At 45.3% G+C, this 19,876-nt stretch overlaps 1 protein-coding gene across 2 annotated transcripts; it reads right to left on the bottom strand.

Annotated features, from left to right (window-relative positions):
* Positions 1-1,053: 1,053 nt before the first annotated feature.
* On the bottom strand, positions 1,054-19,103 carry LOC141564285 (C-signal-like). Of its 2 annotated transcripts, XM_074306594.1 has the most exons (6): positions 18,911-19,102; positions 10,098-10,149; positions 9,549-9,736; positions 6,983-7,138; positions 6,033-6,143; positions 1,054-1,381 (listed from the first exon to the last, which is right to left on the bottom strand). In XM_074306594.1, exons 1-6 carry the CDS (start codon positions 19,049-19,051, stop codon positions 1,268-1,270), a joined length of 762 nt encoding a protein of 253 aa, XP_074162695.1. In that variant the 5' UTR covers positions 19,052-19,102; the 3' UTR covers positions 1,054-1,267. The 2 variants fall into 2 exon arrangements, with proteins under 2 accessions (XP_074162695.1, XP_074162696.1); XM_074306595.1 differs by lacking the exon at positions 6,983-7,138 and having other exon boundaries at positions 18,911-19,103.
* Between the last annotated feature and the right edge of the window lie 773 nt (positions 19,104-19,876).

The following is a 19,876-nucleotide window of genomic DNA, read 5'->3' as shown; positions in this document are numbered from 1 at the left end:
GAGCGCAGGGATGCCTGGGGTCAGGGGCCAGGCTGCGCTCGGGTAATGGCCGGGGTCAGGGTCAGTGGGACGGTGAGGTCAGTTCTGAGTCCTGTCAGTCCGGGGCCAGGGTCTCAGCCGGGCTTCCGGTTACCGCTGGGTCTGGGGGCGTGGCTAAGGCTGTGTCGGGGGCTGAGGTCAAGGCTGGTCTGGGGGAGAGTGGCAGGGTCAGAACTCTGCCTGTGAGCACAGGGTCAGAGGTCAGGGCACCGGGTCAGCCTGGGGCCAGGGTGGAAGGTCAAGTTCAGATGGCAGCCGGCTTTTCGGGGCGGGGGTCACAGCCCGGGTTCAGACCGTGATCAGGGCCAGACGGGTGGCTCAGGCCGGGCCGGGCCCGGACCCAATCCGGAGCGGAGCCTCGGGGTCAGGCTGCAAGGACCCAGCGGGTCACCCTGCTCCCCAGGGGGCGCCGGAGCCCGTCCGGACTGCGCCCTCACCCATGGGAGGGATTAGCTGCTCTCTAGAGGCTCGGCCCAAAGCCCTCCATGCGAGGAGCCCCTCCCCCCCAGAGGAGAAAGCCTCGGCCCACCGTCCCGGTCCCACCGCCTCCTTCTGTGGGTGCCTCGGGCTCCCCTCCTCTCAGCGAGACAACCCCCCCCACCCCCATTGTTGGAACGTGGGGGAGGGAGCGATCATGATCGCTGCTAGCGATTGCTTTTGGCTGAGGGCACAGCTTAGCCACCTCGGTCCTGGGGGCAGGCCCGGCCCAAATTCAGCAAGCCTCCGGGAGGGCCCCGACTCTTAGGGAAATCTAGAACTGAAGGTTCTAGAAGTGCGGAACCAAACCCCACCCCCTTCCAGGGACTATTTGGGCCTTCCCATGTTTCCCCACAGCTCTGCCAAGCAGCCCGACATTAGCCCCATTTTGCAGATGAGGAAACTGAGAGTGAGAGCGCTTAGGGAACCTCATAAACAGTAAAGCTTCCAAGGCAGGATTCGTGACTCCCGGGCTTTGTAGGACTCGGGAGGCTGCCTGGGCCTGCACGATGGAAAGAGCTGACTCAGAACTCAGACTTGACCGGAGAAAGCAACGCCGCGGTTCCTTTTTTTAATCAGGGTCTCTCATACCCTAAAGCCAGAGGGTGAGGGGGGAACTAGGGTCCGGGTGAGGGTCAGCAGGTGAGGGAGCTAAGGACGGAGTCGGCCCGGAAGGTCCTCCCGGGAATGCAGGGTCCGGCATTGCGGGATTCGGGGGCTGAGGGAGGGAGTGCTGGGGCCCCTGCCCGCACTACCAGGGCAGCACCTCTCCTTTCCAGTCCAGGAAGGCCCCATGGTCCTTCTCCCTGAGATTGGCCAAGACGTTGAGAATCCCGGGGATGGTCTCCTTTAGTTGAAGGGGGGCCTGGAAAGAGACAGAAACGTCGTATTGTTCAGTCAGATCCAACTCTTCCCGTCCCATTTAGGGTTTTCTGGGGGTACTCGAGCGGTTTGCCATTTTTCCCCAGCCCATTTTACAGATGAGGAAACCGAGGCAAACATTGAGTGACTTGCTCAGGATACACAGTCGTCAGTGTCTGAGGCCAGACTCGAACTCACAAAGTTGGGCCTTTTATGTAGCCGTAAGCCTCATTCTGATGGTCAAAGGGAATCTCTGGGTGGAAGCAAGAAGCACCAACTTCTGGTGTAACCAGGAAAAACCCAGAGTCAGGACCCGTCATCAAAGAAAAAATGACTGAGGAGAAGCCACCAAGATGGAGCCTGGTCCATTTAAAACCCCAGGGGAGGTTCTGGGAAATAACACAGGTTGGGCGGAATTATGCAAACCCACGGTCTGAGTCAGCGCTCATCAGAGCATAATTATTGCAGGGTCACCAAGGCCCATAAAGTCTTTACCACCAAAAGTCTCCAAGAAGGTGAAAACTCTGCTTCTCAACCAGTCTGTCCATCCTTGGGCCCCTCCTTCCTCCTCTTTTTAAAGTCTCCAGGATAGCAGGGCAGCCCTTGGGGATTCCATGTTGCATCCCCTCATTCTCACTGACCGGCTCGTCCATTTCCCGGATGGGCCCTACCAGTCTGGACACAAATTATTGGTGGTCATACTCGACCACTTACTTGTACTCATGAATAATAATTTAAAAGGATAACTAATAACAATAAGTTTACATGGCACTTTAAAGTTTGCAAAGTACTTTACATGGTATCTCATTCGACCCTCACAATAATCCTGGGGGGATGGTGCTGCGATTATCCTCAGTTTACAGATGAGAAAACTGACGTTGCCCCGCTAACTATTGCCTGATGAAGATTTTAACTGCTCTTCTCAAGCTTAAATCCAGCACTCGTCCTCTGCCCCCTCAGCTCTCTGTGGTTCTTTGAAATTCTGATTATATGGAAAGGACAGGTTCATTATTCTTATGGTTCTCCTGACCTTTCAAAACTCACAGGGTCAGACTCCACTCCTTTCACCTGCAAGGGGAAAGAACAAATGAAGGGGTCCAAATGGGACAGAGACCCACTTTTTTTTAGAGCTCCATGATCTCCAGAGGGGAAGAAATCCCCAAAGGCTTGAATATTGATGGATTTTGAGGCCAACCCAGTATGCCCCATGATCTTGGCCCCAGGAGCAACGAGTGACCTTTGAAAGTGCCCTGCTGGGGGCAGCTGAGTAGTACAATGGATGGAGCACCAGCCTTGAAATCAGGAGGACCTGAGTCCAAACCTGGTCTCAGACACTTACTTCCTAGTTGTGTGACCCTGGGCAAGTCACTTAACCCCAATCACCTCAGGAAAAAAAAAAAAAAAATAAGTGCCCTGCTGGACCCAGGTCAGCAAAGGCAGACATGAGAACTCAGTGGATGGTCATGTCTCATCTGGGACTGAACTGGGCGGTCAACTATATGTAGGAGCTGAGCTAAGTTAAGAGCCCCCTTCTTCCCCAAGATGAGGGTAGAATGAGAGAGAATGCCTCTGAGTACTGGGAGAAATGTACATTTGCATGTTTCTTTTTGCTATATCTGTGAAGTAAAAGTCTTCCTATGAAAGGATGTCTGTTGTGACCCTGGATATCTTAGAATCAGGATAAGCAAAAGTCTTTACTCTTGGTCTTGGTCAGGGGATTAGATCTAGGAATCTCCACTCCTCCTTTTTCTCTCTCCACCACCAGGAGAATGACCTCCTACTCCAACTACTGATACCACTTCCCCTCCTTTGTCCACACCCACCAATAGAGACAGCAAAGAGTTGAATAGGTTCATCCTCCAAACATGTTAATAGAGAATTGTCCAATTGGTAATTAGCCTCACGTCCTCCATTATCCAAGTGCATCTGCTCAGTTCTAGCCCTTTACAGATGTCCATGTAAAATGTAAATGGGGGGTTGACAATATGGCGGGGAGAGGTAGAACCTAGCTACTGGGCCTTGAACTGATGAGACAAACCCAAAGGCCCTTCAGGTAATTTCTTCCCTGCTCCCCTCGTTGGTCTATGCAGTTTAGTCTTTTACATGGCAGGAATGTATGTATCCATTTGGAACTTCACGTACATGCTGTGAGGGTTTGTTTTTTGTTTTTTGGGGGGGTTTGTGTAGAAACAATCAGGGCTAAGTGGCTTGCCCAGGATCACACAGCTAATAAGTGTCTGAGGCCAGATTTGGAGGAAATGGCAAACCAGGCCAGTTCTGCCAAGAAAACTCCAAATGGGGTCATGTAAAGTCAGACATGATGGAACAATAAAAGTTCATCTTCTTGTTGGTTGTTGAACAAAGGCATTATGTGCAGAACCCCAGTAGTTGAAGATTTATACATGAATCTCTCTGTCCCCTTGGTTTCAAGTTTGTGCCTACAGAGGAGGGAAATCACACAGGATGAAGCGACTTTTTTCATTTTCCTTAGGCCCAAGAGTTGCTATGGCCACACCCAGCAACCAGTCTATACATAAGATGATGAGTTTCTCCCCACTTAGCCAGACCGGTGCTCAGACAGCAGCCACCATCTGTCACAGGGACTGAGCTCAAAGATTTCTAGCCAGGTGAGACCCACTGGAGCTTTTGATGCACCAATGGAAAATTGGAGACCTTGGAGTCACCTCCATGGCAACGTGATGTCTAATGAGAAATCAGAGGAAGCCGTTCACGGAGCAAGCTTGTCAGTGGTCTCATTAAAATACGGTCCCCAAAATTGGCCACCAGATTTTGGATGTGGTTTGAGCAGGACAGAGGATACAGGAACTCTCCTCCCCTGCCTCTCTTAAAATCCCATCAGTTTCTTCTGTAACAATCAGCAGGAGGATTCCAGAGAGACCCGGAGAGACTTACATGAACTGATGCTGCGTGAAATGAGCAGAACCAGGAGATCATTATATACTTCAACAACAATATTGTATGAGGATGAATTCTGATGGAAGTGGCCCTCTCCAACAATGAGATGAACCAAATCAATTCCAATAGAGCAGTAATGAACTGAACCAGCTACACCCAGCGAAAGAACTCTGGGAAATGAGTGTGAACCACTACATAGCATTTCCAATCCCTCTGTTTTTGTCTACTTGCATTTCTTACTTCCTTCTCAGGCTAATTGTACACTACTTCAAAGTCCGATTCTTTTTGTGCAGCAAAATAACTGTATGGACATGTATACATATTTAACATGTATTGGTCAATCTGCCATCTGGGGAAAGGAGTGGGGGGAAGGAGGGGAAAAGTTGGAACAAAAGGTTTGCAATTGTCGATGCTGAAAAATTACCCATGCATATATCTTGTAAACAAAAAGCTATAATAAAATAATAATTTTTAAAATCCCATCAGTTTCCTTGGGCACCATATTGTGCTGTGACTTATATTGAATCTGTGAGTGTGCGCCCAGACCTGGGACTTCCTCAGAGTCAGGAGCTCCACAGGAAGAACCTAGAGTCCATAAATATTAAAAAAAAAAAAAAACCTTCAAAAATGTCAATTTAATATAATTGGCTTCCTTTGTACTCCTCTATATTTAATTCAATGCATTTTAAAATATAGTTCTGGGAAGAGGTCCCACCCTTTACTCAGAGCTCCAAGACGTGAAAAAGTTAACTCTTGATTTACCAATTCAGATCAATAATTGTTCTGCAGCTCACAATCCTAGAGTTTTCTGGGGCACTGTCTGGGATCTCTCCCTTCCTCCCTCATTCTTTTTCATATGAACTGTTGTCTGGTCTCTTTATCTTGTATTAGCAGATTTTTTTTTCTAACTTAAGTACAAGTATCTCTACAAAATAGGACCTTGTTAGACTTGACCCATTCTTCTAGCTTATTAAGTTATTTTTGGAACCAGAGTCCTTCCTCCAATCCATAAACTAAAACTCTCAGGTTCATCATCTTGGGAAGATCACTTCCCTTTTATAACCTCACTTTCCCCATCAGTATAAAAAAGTAGAGTTTGACTCAAGATAGTCTTTGTGGGACTTTCCAACTCCCCACTTAGGATCTATGATCTTACGTCACAACCTGTAGGTGTGACAGGGATAGGATTTGTGCCTTCGTTCAAAGCATTTAACAATGGCAGGACTAAGGTCAAATGTCTGCTCTTCTCACCTTCCATTTTTTCTGCTCCTTTTACCCTCAGCTTCCTGCTCCCTAAGTTCCCATCCTCATCCCCCTAGCCAGTCAATAGTAGATAAGCGACCTAAGTTATCTTCCCAGAGGGGAGTAATAGCTCTTTAAGTTTCTATGCTTCTTGCCTTCTCCATCTCTTTCCATCTCACACTCAGCACCCAGCAGCAGCGAACACATTAGGTAGAGACAAAGAGACAGGACCAGGCCATATGCAGAAAGTAGAGGTTCCCACAGTGGAGGCCGGGAGGTGAGACTGCCAGGAGCAGGACCACTGGGCATGCTACATTCTCCATGGAATTTCCAGACCTCTCTGCTGAGCCTAACAAAGCAAACTCCAAAAGCACAGATCTTTTGACCGGGCAATTAGTGACACTGGCTGGCAGAAACCCTGGGTCTCTGATGAGGAGAAATGGTAAGACTAAGTTCTTCCTGCCTAAACCGGATGCACGTGAGATGTGGCCGCTCACCTTGCTTCCCCCCATGTCCGTCTTGACCCAGCCCGGCTCCAGGGAGATGCAGAGGATCCCATCTGACATCAGGTCAGCTGCTAAGCAGCAGGTGATCATATTGAGGGCCGTCTGGAGAGAGAGAGAGTTACAGATATTCAGCAGGAAGATCTGAGTTCAAGTCTAGTCTCAGACACTTCCTAGCTGTGTCACTTTGAGCAAACTGCTTCTGCCTTAGTTTCCTCAATTATAAAATGGGCTTAATAATAGCAGCTACCTCCTAAGACTGTTGTGAGAATCAAGTGATAATATTTGTAAATTACTTAGCACAATCCCTCGCACATAGTAGGTGCTTCATAAATGCATGCTTCTTTCCTTCTAGCTCTAAGTCCAGGACCCTCTTAATTGACATGGTGATTTAAGATTTAAAAAGCACTGATCTCATTTGAGTCTCACAGCAAAGGGAGCTGGATGAATGGAGATTTATTTGTCTTATTTATAGAGGGGTAGACTGAGGCTCAAAAGGTGGTCAGTGAGGTAGTAAGTTACAGAGATTTGAACCTACGGCCTTTGACACAGTAAATGGAGGAAGTGGGGATTTGAATGTAGGGTTTCCTAACTCCAGCTAATCACCAGGAGTCCTTGTCCTCCAGCATTTACACTCTCCAGGAGAGATACAACAGGTGGACAAGTAAGTAAATGCAAAGTGTGTACAAAGTTGTCTTAAGAGGAAGCGTTTCCTGGGGGGTGAGAAAGTGGGCATCAAAGGGAGCTAGGGACTGTAAGAGGAAGAGATGAGGAGGAAGAGCATCCCAGCTGTGAGGGGCAGCTCGCAGCAAGGCTTCGGGCCAGACCCTGAAAAGATTCCTCTATGGGGTGGGAGGCACACCAGCCTAGCTTCGGGATCCGAGCCCTTGGTTCCTGAACTCCCGGGGTCCCTGCCACACCCCTGGGTCATCCAGCCCTCTTACCTTGGCTATCCGGTAGGGGTACACTTCCTCAGACTTCTTGTTCTGAAAGAAGAGCTGCATCGAGGCACTTCGGGATGACACGTTGATGATCGCTGCCCGGTGAATGCCCATGATGGCATCCTGGCATGCAGCTTTCCTCAAGAGGGGGAGAAATGCCTTGGGGAGCAGAAGGGGAGGCGAGGGGGAAGAGGGAGAGAAGGGGACATTCGAGACCTGGTTGAACACCTGCTGTTTCCGTTCAGTCATTTCTGATTCATGTCCCCATTTGGAGTTTTCTTGGCAAAGATATCGAGTGACTTCTATTTCCTTCTCCATCTCATTTTACAGATGAGGAAACTGAGGCAGACAAGGTAAAGTGACTTGCCCAGGCTCACGTAACTAGTGGTTGGTCATTTCCTTTTCCAGCTCATTTTACAGATGAGGAAACTGAGGCAGACAGGGCGAAGGGACTTGCCCAGGCTCATATAGCTAGGAAGTATCTGAGGCCACATTTGAACTCAGGTCTTCCTGAGGGGATCTGAGTTTAAAATCTGCTTTTTATTCCACAGTGGCCATGTACCCTTGAACTTTAAACTAAAGCCTGGAGAATCGGATTCAACAATCTCTCAAGATCGCTTGAACTCTCCCATGAGTTCATGCTCAGATGCAGCTCCATCCTCCAACAGAAGTCCAGACTGATAGCCCAGCTCAGTGGAAAGTACCACATGATCATAGATTCAATTAATAAGAGCAGGGAGCACGTTAATGGTTCTTGGAGGTTTATAATTCACTTTATTAATATGATCTCACAGCAATCCTGGGAGACTCTGAGTTCAAATCCTGGTCACTGATGGTTTATGTGACCTCAAGTGGATCACTGACCCTCCCTTTCCATTTCGTCATCTGCAAAATGGAGGAGCTGGGATGGGGTTCAGACTTACCCATTTGGGGCGCCCTGGGTTCTTTGGGCAGTTAGTATGGAATGTTTCTCAGAAACAGATTTTTAAGTACATTAAAAAATAAATTCAGAGTTTGTGAAAATTAGTTGGTAATTTCTCCTCATCTAGTTCATGAATTGTCTGAAATTTATCCACGGACTTGGAGTTAAGAATTTTCATTCTACATGATCCATGATCTAATGATGGATTAACCCAGAGCCATGCAAATAAGTGTCTGAGGAAGGATTTGAACCATGGTCTTGGAGGTCACAAGGGCAGCTAGGCAGTACAGTGGGTAGAGAGCACTGAGTCTGGAGTCAGGAGTACCAGAGTTCCAATCCAATCTGATACATTTACTGGCAGTGTGACCCTGGGCAAGTCACTTAACCCTGTTTGCTACAATCTCCTCATCTGTAAAATGGGCTGGAAATGGAATTGGCCAACCATTCCACTATCTCTGCCAAGAAAACCTCAAATGGGCTCATAAAAAGCCAGGCATGACTGAAAAATGTCTGAACAACAGCCAAATGACAAAAGTCATTTGTTAGAGAGCATACAGAGATTTTGAACTAGAAGGATCCTAGATGTCATTGAGTCCAACTGCTCTTCCATTTTTCAGATAAGGAAACTGAGGCTTAGAGAAATTTCTTCCTAAAAAGAAACTTAATCTAAGATTTAGAGTAATTTATTCTAAAGACTATTCTAAAGTCAGTGGCTCTAATGAGTATACCACACTGATCCCTTAACTAAAGGCTGTAGGAAGGAAAGGAACAAGCACTTATTAAGCACCCACTGTAAGTACTTTACAAATATTACCTCACTTGATCCTCATAATCATCCTGGAATAAAGGGGCTATTATTACCCCCATTTTGCAGTTGAGGAAATTGAGGCACACAGATGAAGCAAATTACTCTCCCTTGAGTTTCTCCCACTTCCTAAGTGCCTCTAGGATGGAGTGAGAACTCCTGATCAGTATTGAAAGTTGTCCACAGGGGCAGCTAGGTGGCGCAGTGGATAGAGCACCAGCCTTGAATTCAGGAGGACCCGAGTTCAAATCTGGTCTCAGACACTTAACACTTCCTAGCTGTGTGACCCTGGGCAAGTCACTTAACCCCAGCCTCAAAAAAAAAAAAAGTTGTCTACAATGTGGATCTGGCCAATTTTTGGATTTATTGAACCTTACTTTTTCCCAGGTACTTTGTGTTTCTCACACAAGTGTTCCATTTCCCACCTCTGAGCCTTTGTATGGGCTGATGCCATGCCTAGAATTCCATCCCTCATCTACCTATGTCTCTTACTTTGATGTTCAATTCAAGGACCATCACCTCAATGAGGCCTTTCTCAATTGCCCCAATTATTGGTACCGCCTTCCCCAGAATCCCATTTGTGTATATTTTGTATTTATTTATCTAGTGATCTGTTGCCCTCCTTCCCACCATACCCCCCAGGAATATAAGCTTTTGGAAGGCAGGGCATGGGTTCCCTTTAGGTTTATAACCCCAGTCAGTGTCTGGCACATTTGCTTAACAAATGCTAATTGAGTGAGTAAATGAAGGGCGGGGTGCCTGTTTAGCTCTCTGTCAGGTTTGGGGGGGTTGGTATCAGAAGGGCTCTGCTCTGCCAGCCTCTGGGGGTCGGCCTTCCTCACCTTGCTGACCATGAGCTGGGCCACTGTGTTGGTCTCATAGATGGTCAGCATGTCCTGGGCCGTGACGCTGTCCAGGGTGGCGATCCTGTTGATGCCCGCATTGTTGATGAGGCAGTTGAGGCCCTTCTCCCCGACCAGGGCCTCCGTTTCCCGAACCACCTTCCTGATGCTGTCTTCACATACAATATCTAGGGTAGAGAGGGGGATCAGAGGAAGAAGGATGGAGGAACAGCTCAGGGGAAGGAGTTGGTCACTGAACAACAGAGCAGTCGACCAAAAGAAACTGTTGGGGAGCTGGAGAAATCCAGGCAGTGGAGATTAAAAGGGCCAGGATGTGAGACCTGAAGCCAGGCAGGGGAACTCAGAGAATCCATGCTCTGGATGACAGCACAGGGAGACATACGCAAGCAGCAAAATTGTAGGAAAGCAGACAGGATTCATAAAGGAAGGCCGACGCTGGGCTCTGGGCTGAGAGGGCCTGCGGTCATTTATTGGAACTCAGGTCGAGGAGCTCAGTCATGGGGGGCTGTTCCCAACCCAGGCACTCACCCAGCTGCAAGACTCGGAGACTCTGATGCTGCTCCTTCAGCTGCTGGAGTTCCTATGGAAGGAGGAAAGAAGCATCTATTAAGCACCAAGACCCATGATGAACATTTTACTACTATTATCTCATTTGCTCCTTACAACAGTCCTGGGAGGTAGGAGCTATTATTATCCACATTTTACAGTTTAGAAAACCATGACAAGCACGGGTTAAATTATTTGCCCAAGGGGCTGCTAGGTAACGCAGTAGATAGAGCACCAACCCAGAAGTTAGGAGGACCTGAGTTCAAATCTGACCTTAGACACTTAAGCCTGTCTAGCTGTATGACCCTGAGCAAGTCACTTAACCCCAATACCTCAGCAAAATAAATGAATGAATTATTTCCCCAAGGTCACACAGTTGAAGCCATATTTGAACTCTGGTTTTCCTGGCCCTGAAATGATTAAGGATTGAGAGTCAGGGGCTGGGTGAGGTTGGGATACAGACATGTGAAAGCAGCCTCCTCTCTCCATGGGCTATAAAAATGAGCCGTGGAAACATCTCTTCTTCTTTTGGACATTTCTTTGTTGCAGCTTCCTCTGTCTTGGTCTATTAGCAGAAGAGTTAGGTGGGGATCTCATCTACAGAGGAGGTAGCTATAACCATGGACTGTGAGTGGAAAATAACTTCTCCCCAGAAAAAAATAACCTAGGCCAGAGAAACAGAGATGAGACTTTCAGGCTCTAAAACTACTGAAGTGGGTCAGCGAGGTATGATTCCTTGCCCAGGCCACTCTCCTGGAACCCAATGCCTGCTGGTCTGTGAATAACTAAATACATTCCTATTTCCACTCTGCTACTGAAAACCCTTAATAGGCTTTGCAAAACTATCTAGAAATCTATCTATCTACCTATATGTATATATATATATATATATATATATATATATATATATATATATATATATATGCACATATATATAGATAAATTTCTATTTTGAGGTTTTTTTTAGTCACATTTGACTCTCTGGGACCCCATTTGAAATAGAAGGACCCTAGAGGTCATTGAGTCCAACTCCTCTTCCATTTTTCAGATGAGGAAACTGAGGCTTAAAGAAATTTCTTCCTAAAAAAGAAACCAAAGGATTGGGCACCTTCTATAAAATGCTCCCAGAATAAATTATACCATCTTATCACTAGCAGGTTTGAGGAGTATTCCCTAGGGAACCTCCACAAGTAGCAAGGCATGACTACTGACTGCCCTAGAAACAAGGCTGGGAGGGGAATTCCATTTCAAAGTATGCAGGCCAAATGGACAAATTATGGACAACAGTCTGGGGCAGATTCCTTTTTACACAGAATATCCAAGGGAAAATGTTTCCTGAAGCAGATAACTTCATGAAGTAGACAATTAAACCCAGGATGTTGAAACAAGTTGCCTATTGTCTGGATGGGACATTAAGACTCCTTCCTCTTTCCTTTGTGTATCTTAATAATATTATAATGTTTATTGTCCATTGTTTTTTCAAGTGTCCTAACTCTTTTGAAAAGTTAAGACTTAGGAGCCGGACTTAAGATAAAAACTAGACGTTTGAAGCCAGGTCCTACACATTCCAGTTCCTTGTAATATTATGGTAATCATGTATCACCTAATGTTGCTGTTCTTGAGGTCTATGCCCTCCCCTTATGTGTAGATAATTTTGCTAAATAGTTATTACTGTTCAAAACAATGATCCCAAAAAACTGAGTTTAGGAAATTATTATAATCTTCCGTTCTTGCTAAGAGGTTTTGTTGAAGCGCCTCTTAAAATTCCTTCTTAGTTTATTGCAGTACACTTGATTGCTCTTTAGTCTTCAAGAGAATGTTCTGTAATAATAAAAATGACAATTCCACCTAAATCAGTCTACTTATTCAGTGCCGTACCAAACTGCCAAAAATGTATAGAGCTAGAAAAAATAACAAAGTTCATTTGAAAGAACAAAAGGTCAAGAATATCAAATGAATTAATGAAAAAAAAAATACAAAAGAAGAAGGAATAACCCTACCAGACCTAAAACTGTATTATAAGGCAGCAGTCATCAGAACCTTTTGGTACTGGCTAAGAAAGAGTGGTGGATCAGGGGGGTAGGTTAGGTACACAAGACATAATAATAAGTCTATAGTGAACTACCATTTGATAGACCAAAGGACTCCAGCTTCTGGGATAAAAACTCACTATTTGACAAAAATTGCTAGGAAAACTGGAAAAGAGTATGGCAGAAGCTAGGCATAGACTAACATCTATAACATGATAAGGTCGAAATGGGTTCATGATTTAGACAGAAAGGATGATATTATAAGCAAATTAGAACAGCACAAGAATCTTCCTGCCAGATCTTTGGAGAAGGAAGGAATTTATGACCAAACAAGAAAAAGAGAACATTATAAAATTCAAAACAGATCATTTTGATTACATAAAATTAATTGTTTTTTGCACAAACAAAACCAATGCAGCCAAGATTAGAAAGGAAGAAGAAAACTGGGGGGGGGGGGGGAGGGAGAATTTTATAGTCAGATCTCATTTCTAAAATATATACAGAACTGAGTCAAATTTATAAGAATATACGTCATTCCCAAATAGATAATTGGTCAAAGGATATAAACAGATAATTTTCAGATGAAGAAATTAAAGTCATTCATAGTTATATGAAAAAATGCTCTAAATCATTATTGATTAGAGAAATACAAAAGCAACTCTGAGATTAAACCACTCTACACCTCTCAGATTGACTAGGATGAAAGGAAAAGATAATGATAAATGTTGGAGGGGATGTGGGAAAATTGGGACACCTATGCATTGTTGGTGGAATTCTGATCAGATCCAGACATTCTGGAGAGCAATTTGGAACTATGGACAAAAGGTTATAAAATTGTGTATACCTTTTGATCCAGTAATGTTACTACTGGGTCTGCATTTCAAAGAGATGATATAAGAGGGAAAAGGATCCACATGTGCAAAAAATGCTTTTTGTTGTGGAAAGGAATTAGAAATTGAGTGGATATCCATCATTGGGGAGTGGCTGAATAAGTTATGGTATGTGAATATAATGAATATTATTGTTTTATAAGAAATGATGAGCAGGCTGATTTCAGAAAATCCTGGAAAGAGTAACATAAACTGATGCTGAGTGAAGTGTGCAGAACCAGGAAAATGTTGTACTCAGTAACAGCAAGATTGTATGATGATCGACTATGATAGACTTAGTTCTTCTCAGCAATACCGGGATCTAAGACAATTCCAATAGGCTTGGGATGGAAAATGCCTTCTGCATCCAGAGAAAGAACTATGGAAACAGAATGTGGATTAAAACATATTATTTTAGCTTTTTTCTCTTTCTTATAGTTTTTCCTCTTGTTCTGATTTGTTTTTTCAATAACGTGACTAATGTGGAAATATGTTTAAAATGATTGTACATGTAAAACCTATATCAGATTTCTGGTTGTCTTGAGGAGGAGAGAGGGAAGGGAGGGAAAGAGGGAGAAAAATTTGGAACTCAAAATCTTACAAAAATGAACGTTGAAAACTATCATTATATGTAATTGGAAAAATAATATACTATTATGTGGGGGGGAAGAGAATGTTCTGGATTTTGTATGATTGTTCATGTATTTTGTTTGTTTCATCACTTCCATAACTCTCTTCAGAGCAGGCCTCCAATTTTGATGTGCAAACAACTCCCTTGCTTTATTCTGAACCTACATTTCATGTACACTGGATTTGATGAGACATTTGAGGAAGTATCAAATGGGGAGAATGTGAAAGAAGCGGGTAAACCTGTATACCGTGAGTCTGGGAGAAACATCTTCTCCCTAATAAAAGAAATTATAGAGGCCAAAAAAACAGTATTGTGTAATTCAAATCCCTCATGATGTGAATTCTAAAACCAGCTTAATCTCTCCCTTGTCAGGAAATGCTAAAACACCCATCTTGGGAACTTAGGTTTCCCAAGACTGTCTAGTTAAAACAATAACCTTTGGGGAATTTCCCAGATTGTCTTGTTAAACATAGAATGATGAGAAGCTGGAGCTCATCTGGCTTTTTATTGTTAGTATTTCAACCTTTGATGGGAACCAAGGTTTCCCAGACTATCTTTTAAGTCAGTCTCAACATCTCAATATACATTCTTGTTCCCATCTTTATTTTTCCTCCTCCCCTGAAACTTTCCAAGTTATAATGTGAAACTGCTGAGATTATATTTCCCCTATAAAAGATATACTATGACGAAGATAATTATTAACTCCTTTTTCAGGAATAGTCCATCATGAGATACTCTCTCCCACCTCATGAATATTGAAACTTTTAGATGAGCTGCAGGTTACTTAGTCCTATGGGCCCGATGGTTTTGTTGTTAAATTATAAGGTTTGCTATAAGGTTTGCACTGGCTTTTACCAACATAAACTAGTTACTAGTTTACATATATATATATATATATATATATATATATTTATATATTATATATGTATAATATATAATTATATATGTGTATATATATATCACTGGCAGATTTGAGGATTATTAGCTAAGGAACTTCCCTGCTTAATAATTCCCCCAGTCAATTGCATGCTATTCACATAATAAATAGCAAAGCTTTGTAATTTGTGATGGATGTCTATGACACAATTTCTTCATGTTATGAACTGAATCTCTATTATACTATTTTTATGCAATATCTTTTATAATCCATTGATCTCCCAAATCTATTTCTATTTCCCATTCCTAGTGCCTATTTTACCTCTTCATTCGGGATGTTCTTACCAAACAGGATGAATCTAATACATGCTATCCTGAAGGAGACTTCACTACCTTAGAGATTTCTTGCCTGAATATTATATCCTGATATGATTTTTGTGGTTGTTGTTGAATCATTTCAGTTGTGTTCAATTCTCCATGAGCCCATTTAGGATTTTCTTGGCAAAGATCCTAGAGTGGTTTATCTTATTTTACAAATGAGGAAACTGAAGCAAATGAGGTGAAGTGACAATCAGGGTCACCCAACGAGGAAATATCTGAGGTCAAATTTGAACTCAGGTCCTCAGGACCAGGACTCTATCCAATTCACCAGCCAGCTGCTCCTCTGATAAGATTAAAATATCCCACCAGAACAAATCTTATCTTTGGCAACTCCTTAGTTTCCAAAATTAGTGCATTCTTCTTATTTCTATTTTGCCATGGAATGCAGCTAATTGGTTGTATAAAACCCTAATATGGATGGATCTTTATTTGGGGCCATGGCTATTCACATGGCAGCAGCCCACCAGCTGGTGGTGATTAACACTTTTTTTTTTTTAATCTACCAGCCCTGCCTCCTGATTTATTGAACTCCAGTCAAAAGAACCAAGGTGAGAAGAATCTTAGGATCTTGGGGTTGAGGAATTCCCAGTGCACCCCACCCCCAGTGGCTATGGTGACTTGCCAAAACACATTACAATAGAAAGATTTGTGCTTATCTAGGTGAACCTGAGACTGTGGTTCCTAAATCGCCCAAATCCTGGATGCCTTCTGCCTCTCTGCTGTTTTTTCTGGACATGATCAGCAGCTACTATGGATGTAACTTGGACCAGAGCCCAGGTTTTCCAAGTTTCCAGTCCTGTGATCTTTTCATTACACCAAACACTTTCCCTCCCCCAGGGCAAGACCTCTAGGTTTAGATTATTGTTGAGTAAGAAACAGCCTGGAAGTGGATAATGCTTAAGAAGTTAAGAAAAATTAAAAATAATTAATATGTCTAGAGCACTATAAGACTTACAAAATGATTTTACCTATTACCTCATTTTATCTACACAACTCTGGGAGGGAGATGATATTATTTCTACTTTATAGATGAGGAAACTGAGGCTATTTCTTTATTAGGATCACACAATTAATGAAGGTTGGAGGTAGAATCCTTGTTCTCCAACACTAAGTCCAGCACTCTACTCATCCATCCCCTGGCTCTTTTGCACTCCTCCTTCTTCATTTATTCCCTAACCCTATTTGCCCCCCTATGGACCTTGCTGGTGACTGTCCTGTATCTCCCTTATATTTTCCTGTTCTCCCCCAACTCTCTCTCCTCTTCTCATGGCTTACCTACTACCACTTCCCCCCTCTTCCTCCCTAGTTATTTTTTCTCCTCTTTATTCTTCTCCCTTTTCCTTGATCCTTCATCTTTCCCTTTGTCTCTTTCCCTCCCAGATCCCCAGAGTAGAATAAAGCCTATTAATGGTTAAAAGAATCCTTTAAGTGAGAATAGATGCTGATCCCCTCTCCCCACTGCCTCAGGCCTTTGCTGCTCATAGGTCCATAGAGAGAGAGTTGGAAGGGACCTTAGAGCTCATCTACTTCAATTCCCTCATTTTACAGATGAAGAAACTGAAGCAACAAATCAGTTAAGTGACTTGCCCAAGATCTCCTAGATAATTAACGGTAAGATTTAAAAATTCTCAACCTGGTCTTTGTCTCCCTCTGCAGGATGAAGAAGAACACAGCAGCACCTAAAGGTTAGGGGGGGAGGGGTGCAGGGAGAGGGCAGCGGAGGAGGGGCAGCTCTCCCAAGAACAAGGGTGCAGGGGCCTGAGTAGCCAGCCAGTGACTCACAGATCCAAAGGATGACTTGAATAGCCCACACTTAAGAGATGTTGGCTTTGACAAGGGAGAAGATGCAAACTGCTGATTTATGTATTTATATGATGTGATATTCTGTCATAATATAATATAATGTTATGTTATATAATATGATATCCTGTTATGATATATTCTGTTATAAAATAATATAATGTTATGTTATATAATATGATATCTGTTATGATATATTCTGTTATAAAATAATATAATGTTATGTTATATAATATGATATCCTGTTATGATATATTCTGTTATAAAATAATATAATGTTATGTTATATAATATGATATCCTGTTATAATATATTCTGTTATAATATAATATGTTGTTATATTATGTGATATGATATTCTGTTATATGTTTATATAATACATTATATTCTGTTATATTAATATATAATGTTTATAAGATATGATATTATATCCTATCCCAAGCTTTTGCTCGATTCCTAACACAGCCCATCCAGCTACCAACCACTAGGTCCTCTGCACTAAGGAGTGACCCTGCTGTCTAAAAGACATTAATGGCTAAAAGAATCCTTTGAGTGACCAGAACTCCTTTCCCTGCCTCCCCTGCACCCCCTTTTTCTCCCCCCTGTACCCCTTTCTTCTCCCCCTCCACGCCACTGCCTCAGACCTCTGCTGCTCATAAATTCGTAGATAAAGAGCTGAAAGGGACCTTACATCGACTCTAATCCCCTCGTTTTACAGTTGAAGAAACTGAGGCAACAAAGCAGCTAAGTGACTTGCCCAAGATCACAGAAATATTAACATACCTCTATTATGCAAAGACCGTGTACTCCAAAAGTCTTGGTGCTCCTTTGAACTTTTAATAATTTTAACAGAATCGGAGCTCAGTGGCCCTAAGACTTTTGGGACACCCTGCCTGTTTCTCTTTCCGGGATTTCCTCTGCTGATCTGGAAGGGAAGGAGGTGTGAGGTGGGGGCGGGGACGTGGGTATCTCCCCCTCCACTAAACAATTATCCGTCAAATGGATAACCTCAGTGTGGAAATGCTGAAGGAAACGTTGACTTGACGTGAAACTAGATGCTTCGGAAGTCACTGAGTAGGGACCCCCCGCAGAAGGACTGGACACCTGCAGAGACTTTTGTGCGCCTTTCCTGGTCCCTGTCCCCTTTTCCCACCCACCCTCATCAAGCTTCTCAACCTTTGTTACTCTTTCCCGCAGCCTACCCCAGACCCTTAAATGTCTTAAGAATTTGGGGAGGAGCAGCTAGGTAGAGAGTGGATAGAGCACCAGCCTGAAGTCGGGAGGAGCTGAGTTCAAATGTAGCCTCAGACACTTAATACTTCCTAGCTGTGTGACCCTGGGCGAGTCACTTAATCCCAATTGCCTCAGAAAAGAAAAAAAATTAATAATTGGGGGAGGGATTTTACCTGCCATCTAGGAGAGGGGGTAGGGGGGAAGGAGGGGAAAATTTGGAACACAAAGTTTTGCAAGAGCCAATGTTGAAAATTTACGCGTGCAAATTTTGTCATTAAAAAGCTTTAATTAAAAAAAAAAAAAAAAAAGAATTGGGGAGTGGGGGGGATTGTCAGTCGGTCCAGGGCCACGGGGTGCAGTTAGCTGTGTGTTCTAAAACACAGGCTCGAGGACACCGCCAGTACCCGGGACAGCCAGGCCTGCGAGATGGAGCGGGAACTCCTATCCCACAGCCCGGGGATGGGGGAGAGGCTGCTGGGGGACAGGTGAGGAAGGGCTGTGGAGGCGGGGCTGGGAGGGAAGGAGATCGGATTTAGGAAGGAGGAGAGGGAGAGAAAGGGGAGCTAAGAGGACTCTCCCTCCCCACCCCCATATTCCTCACTTGCCTTGGTTTCTGCCAGAAGGCCTCCCGCCCGCTGGTCCCCACACCAGCCGCCCCGGTACCCGGCCCAACTAGGCTGCTCGCGGCTATGTGGCTTTGCCTTTGTATGCCCGACGCCCAAAGTGCTGCGCGCCCAGGAGGTGCTCGGGGAAACTGCGAAGTGGAACCGAGCGAGCGAGCGGGAGAAAGGGAGCTCCCGAGGCTCTCGCCAGGACCTGTCCGGGGCAGGGACGGAAGGAGCCATCCCGAGGAGGGGAAGTCCATCCCGAGTCTGCCCTGCATCCGTCTTGCTGCAGCTCCTCCGGCAGCGGCCCCTGCGCGCAGCCTCTGCTTCCCCGCCCCCGGGAAGGGCCCCCGGGGTCCCGGCCTCCTACCTGCGCTTGGTCCGGGTTACGGCAGGTGGCGATGACCAGGTCCGGAGCGGGGCTCCGAGCCAGCAGCCCCCGCACCAGGCCCAGGCCGATGCCGCGACTGCAGCCGGTGATGAGAACCGCGCGGCAGATCCCGAGCGCCATGGCCCGGGCGTTCGAGGCTCCGAGCGCGCCAAGGTGCAAACGAGAGCTTGGAGCTGTCCGGGGCTGGAGCCGCAGGGATAAAGGGGGCTGAGCCCCGCCCCGGGCCCCGCTCGCCCCAAGCCCCTCCCCCAGCCAGACAGCCCGACCCTCCTCCAGCGCACCTACCTCCCCCCCACCACCCCAGGAATGGCCCGGCCCCATCTTGCAAATCCCTCTCTGCCGCAACCTCCGGAAGGCCAGGCCCGAGTCAGGAGGCCCTCGACAACCGCCGGGAGAGGGACCGGCAGGATTCCCGGCTTGTTAAATCTAGAGTGTCAGGGGGGGAAACTGAGGCCCGGGGAGAGAAGGAAGCCCCAGGACCCACTTCTCTTTCCCATACATGGCTGTAGCTCGAATAGAGGCATTTCCAGAGCTGGAGAAAGAATTCCCACAGTCCTTCATCTCCCTGCTGAGGGCCAGGCAAGATCCTTACCTTTGCCCTTACTTGCCTCCACCCTCCACTCCAGGTCCCAAGTCCCGGCTCTGTCCCATCTGGGCAAGGAGAATTGATGGAGCCAATCCTTGAGAGTGTACCCGGGCATCAGGTACCAAGAAGGGGCTGAGCTGCCACAGACCTGGGGTTCTCTGGCTCATGGACCCAGAAAAAAAATCTAGGCTCCCAGCTAGACTAGGAAGGCTGCTCCCCTCCTTCCACAAGACATTGCTCCCCATTTGGGGAATGGACTCCTTCCTGGCATCTGCCTCTCAGCATCCCAAACTCCTTCCAAGTTCCTGCCACTTCTAGCAGCCTTCCTCTGGTTTTCTGAGCTGTTAGGGCTCTTTCCT

This window comes from Sminthopsis crassicaudata, chromosome 3 (assembly GCF_048593235.1).
Source record: "Sminthopsis crassicaudata isolate SCR6 chromosome 3, ASM4859323v1, whole genome shotgun sequence".
In the NCBI taxonomy this organism is placed as follows: Eukaryota; Metazoa; Chordata; class Mammalia; order Dasyuromorphia; family Dasyuridae; genus Sminthopsis; species Sminthopsis crassicaudata.
This window is presented reverse-complemented; position numbering and strand designations above follow the sequence as displayed.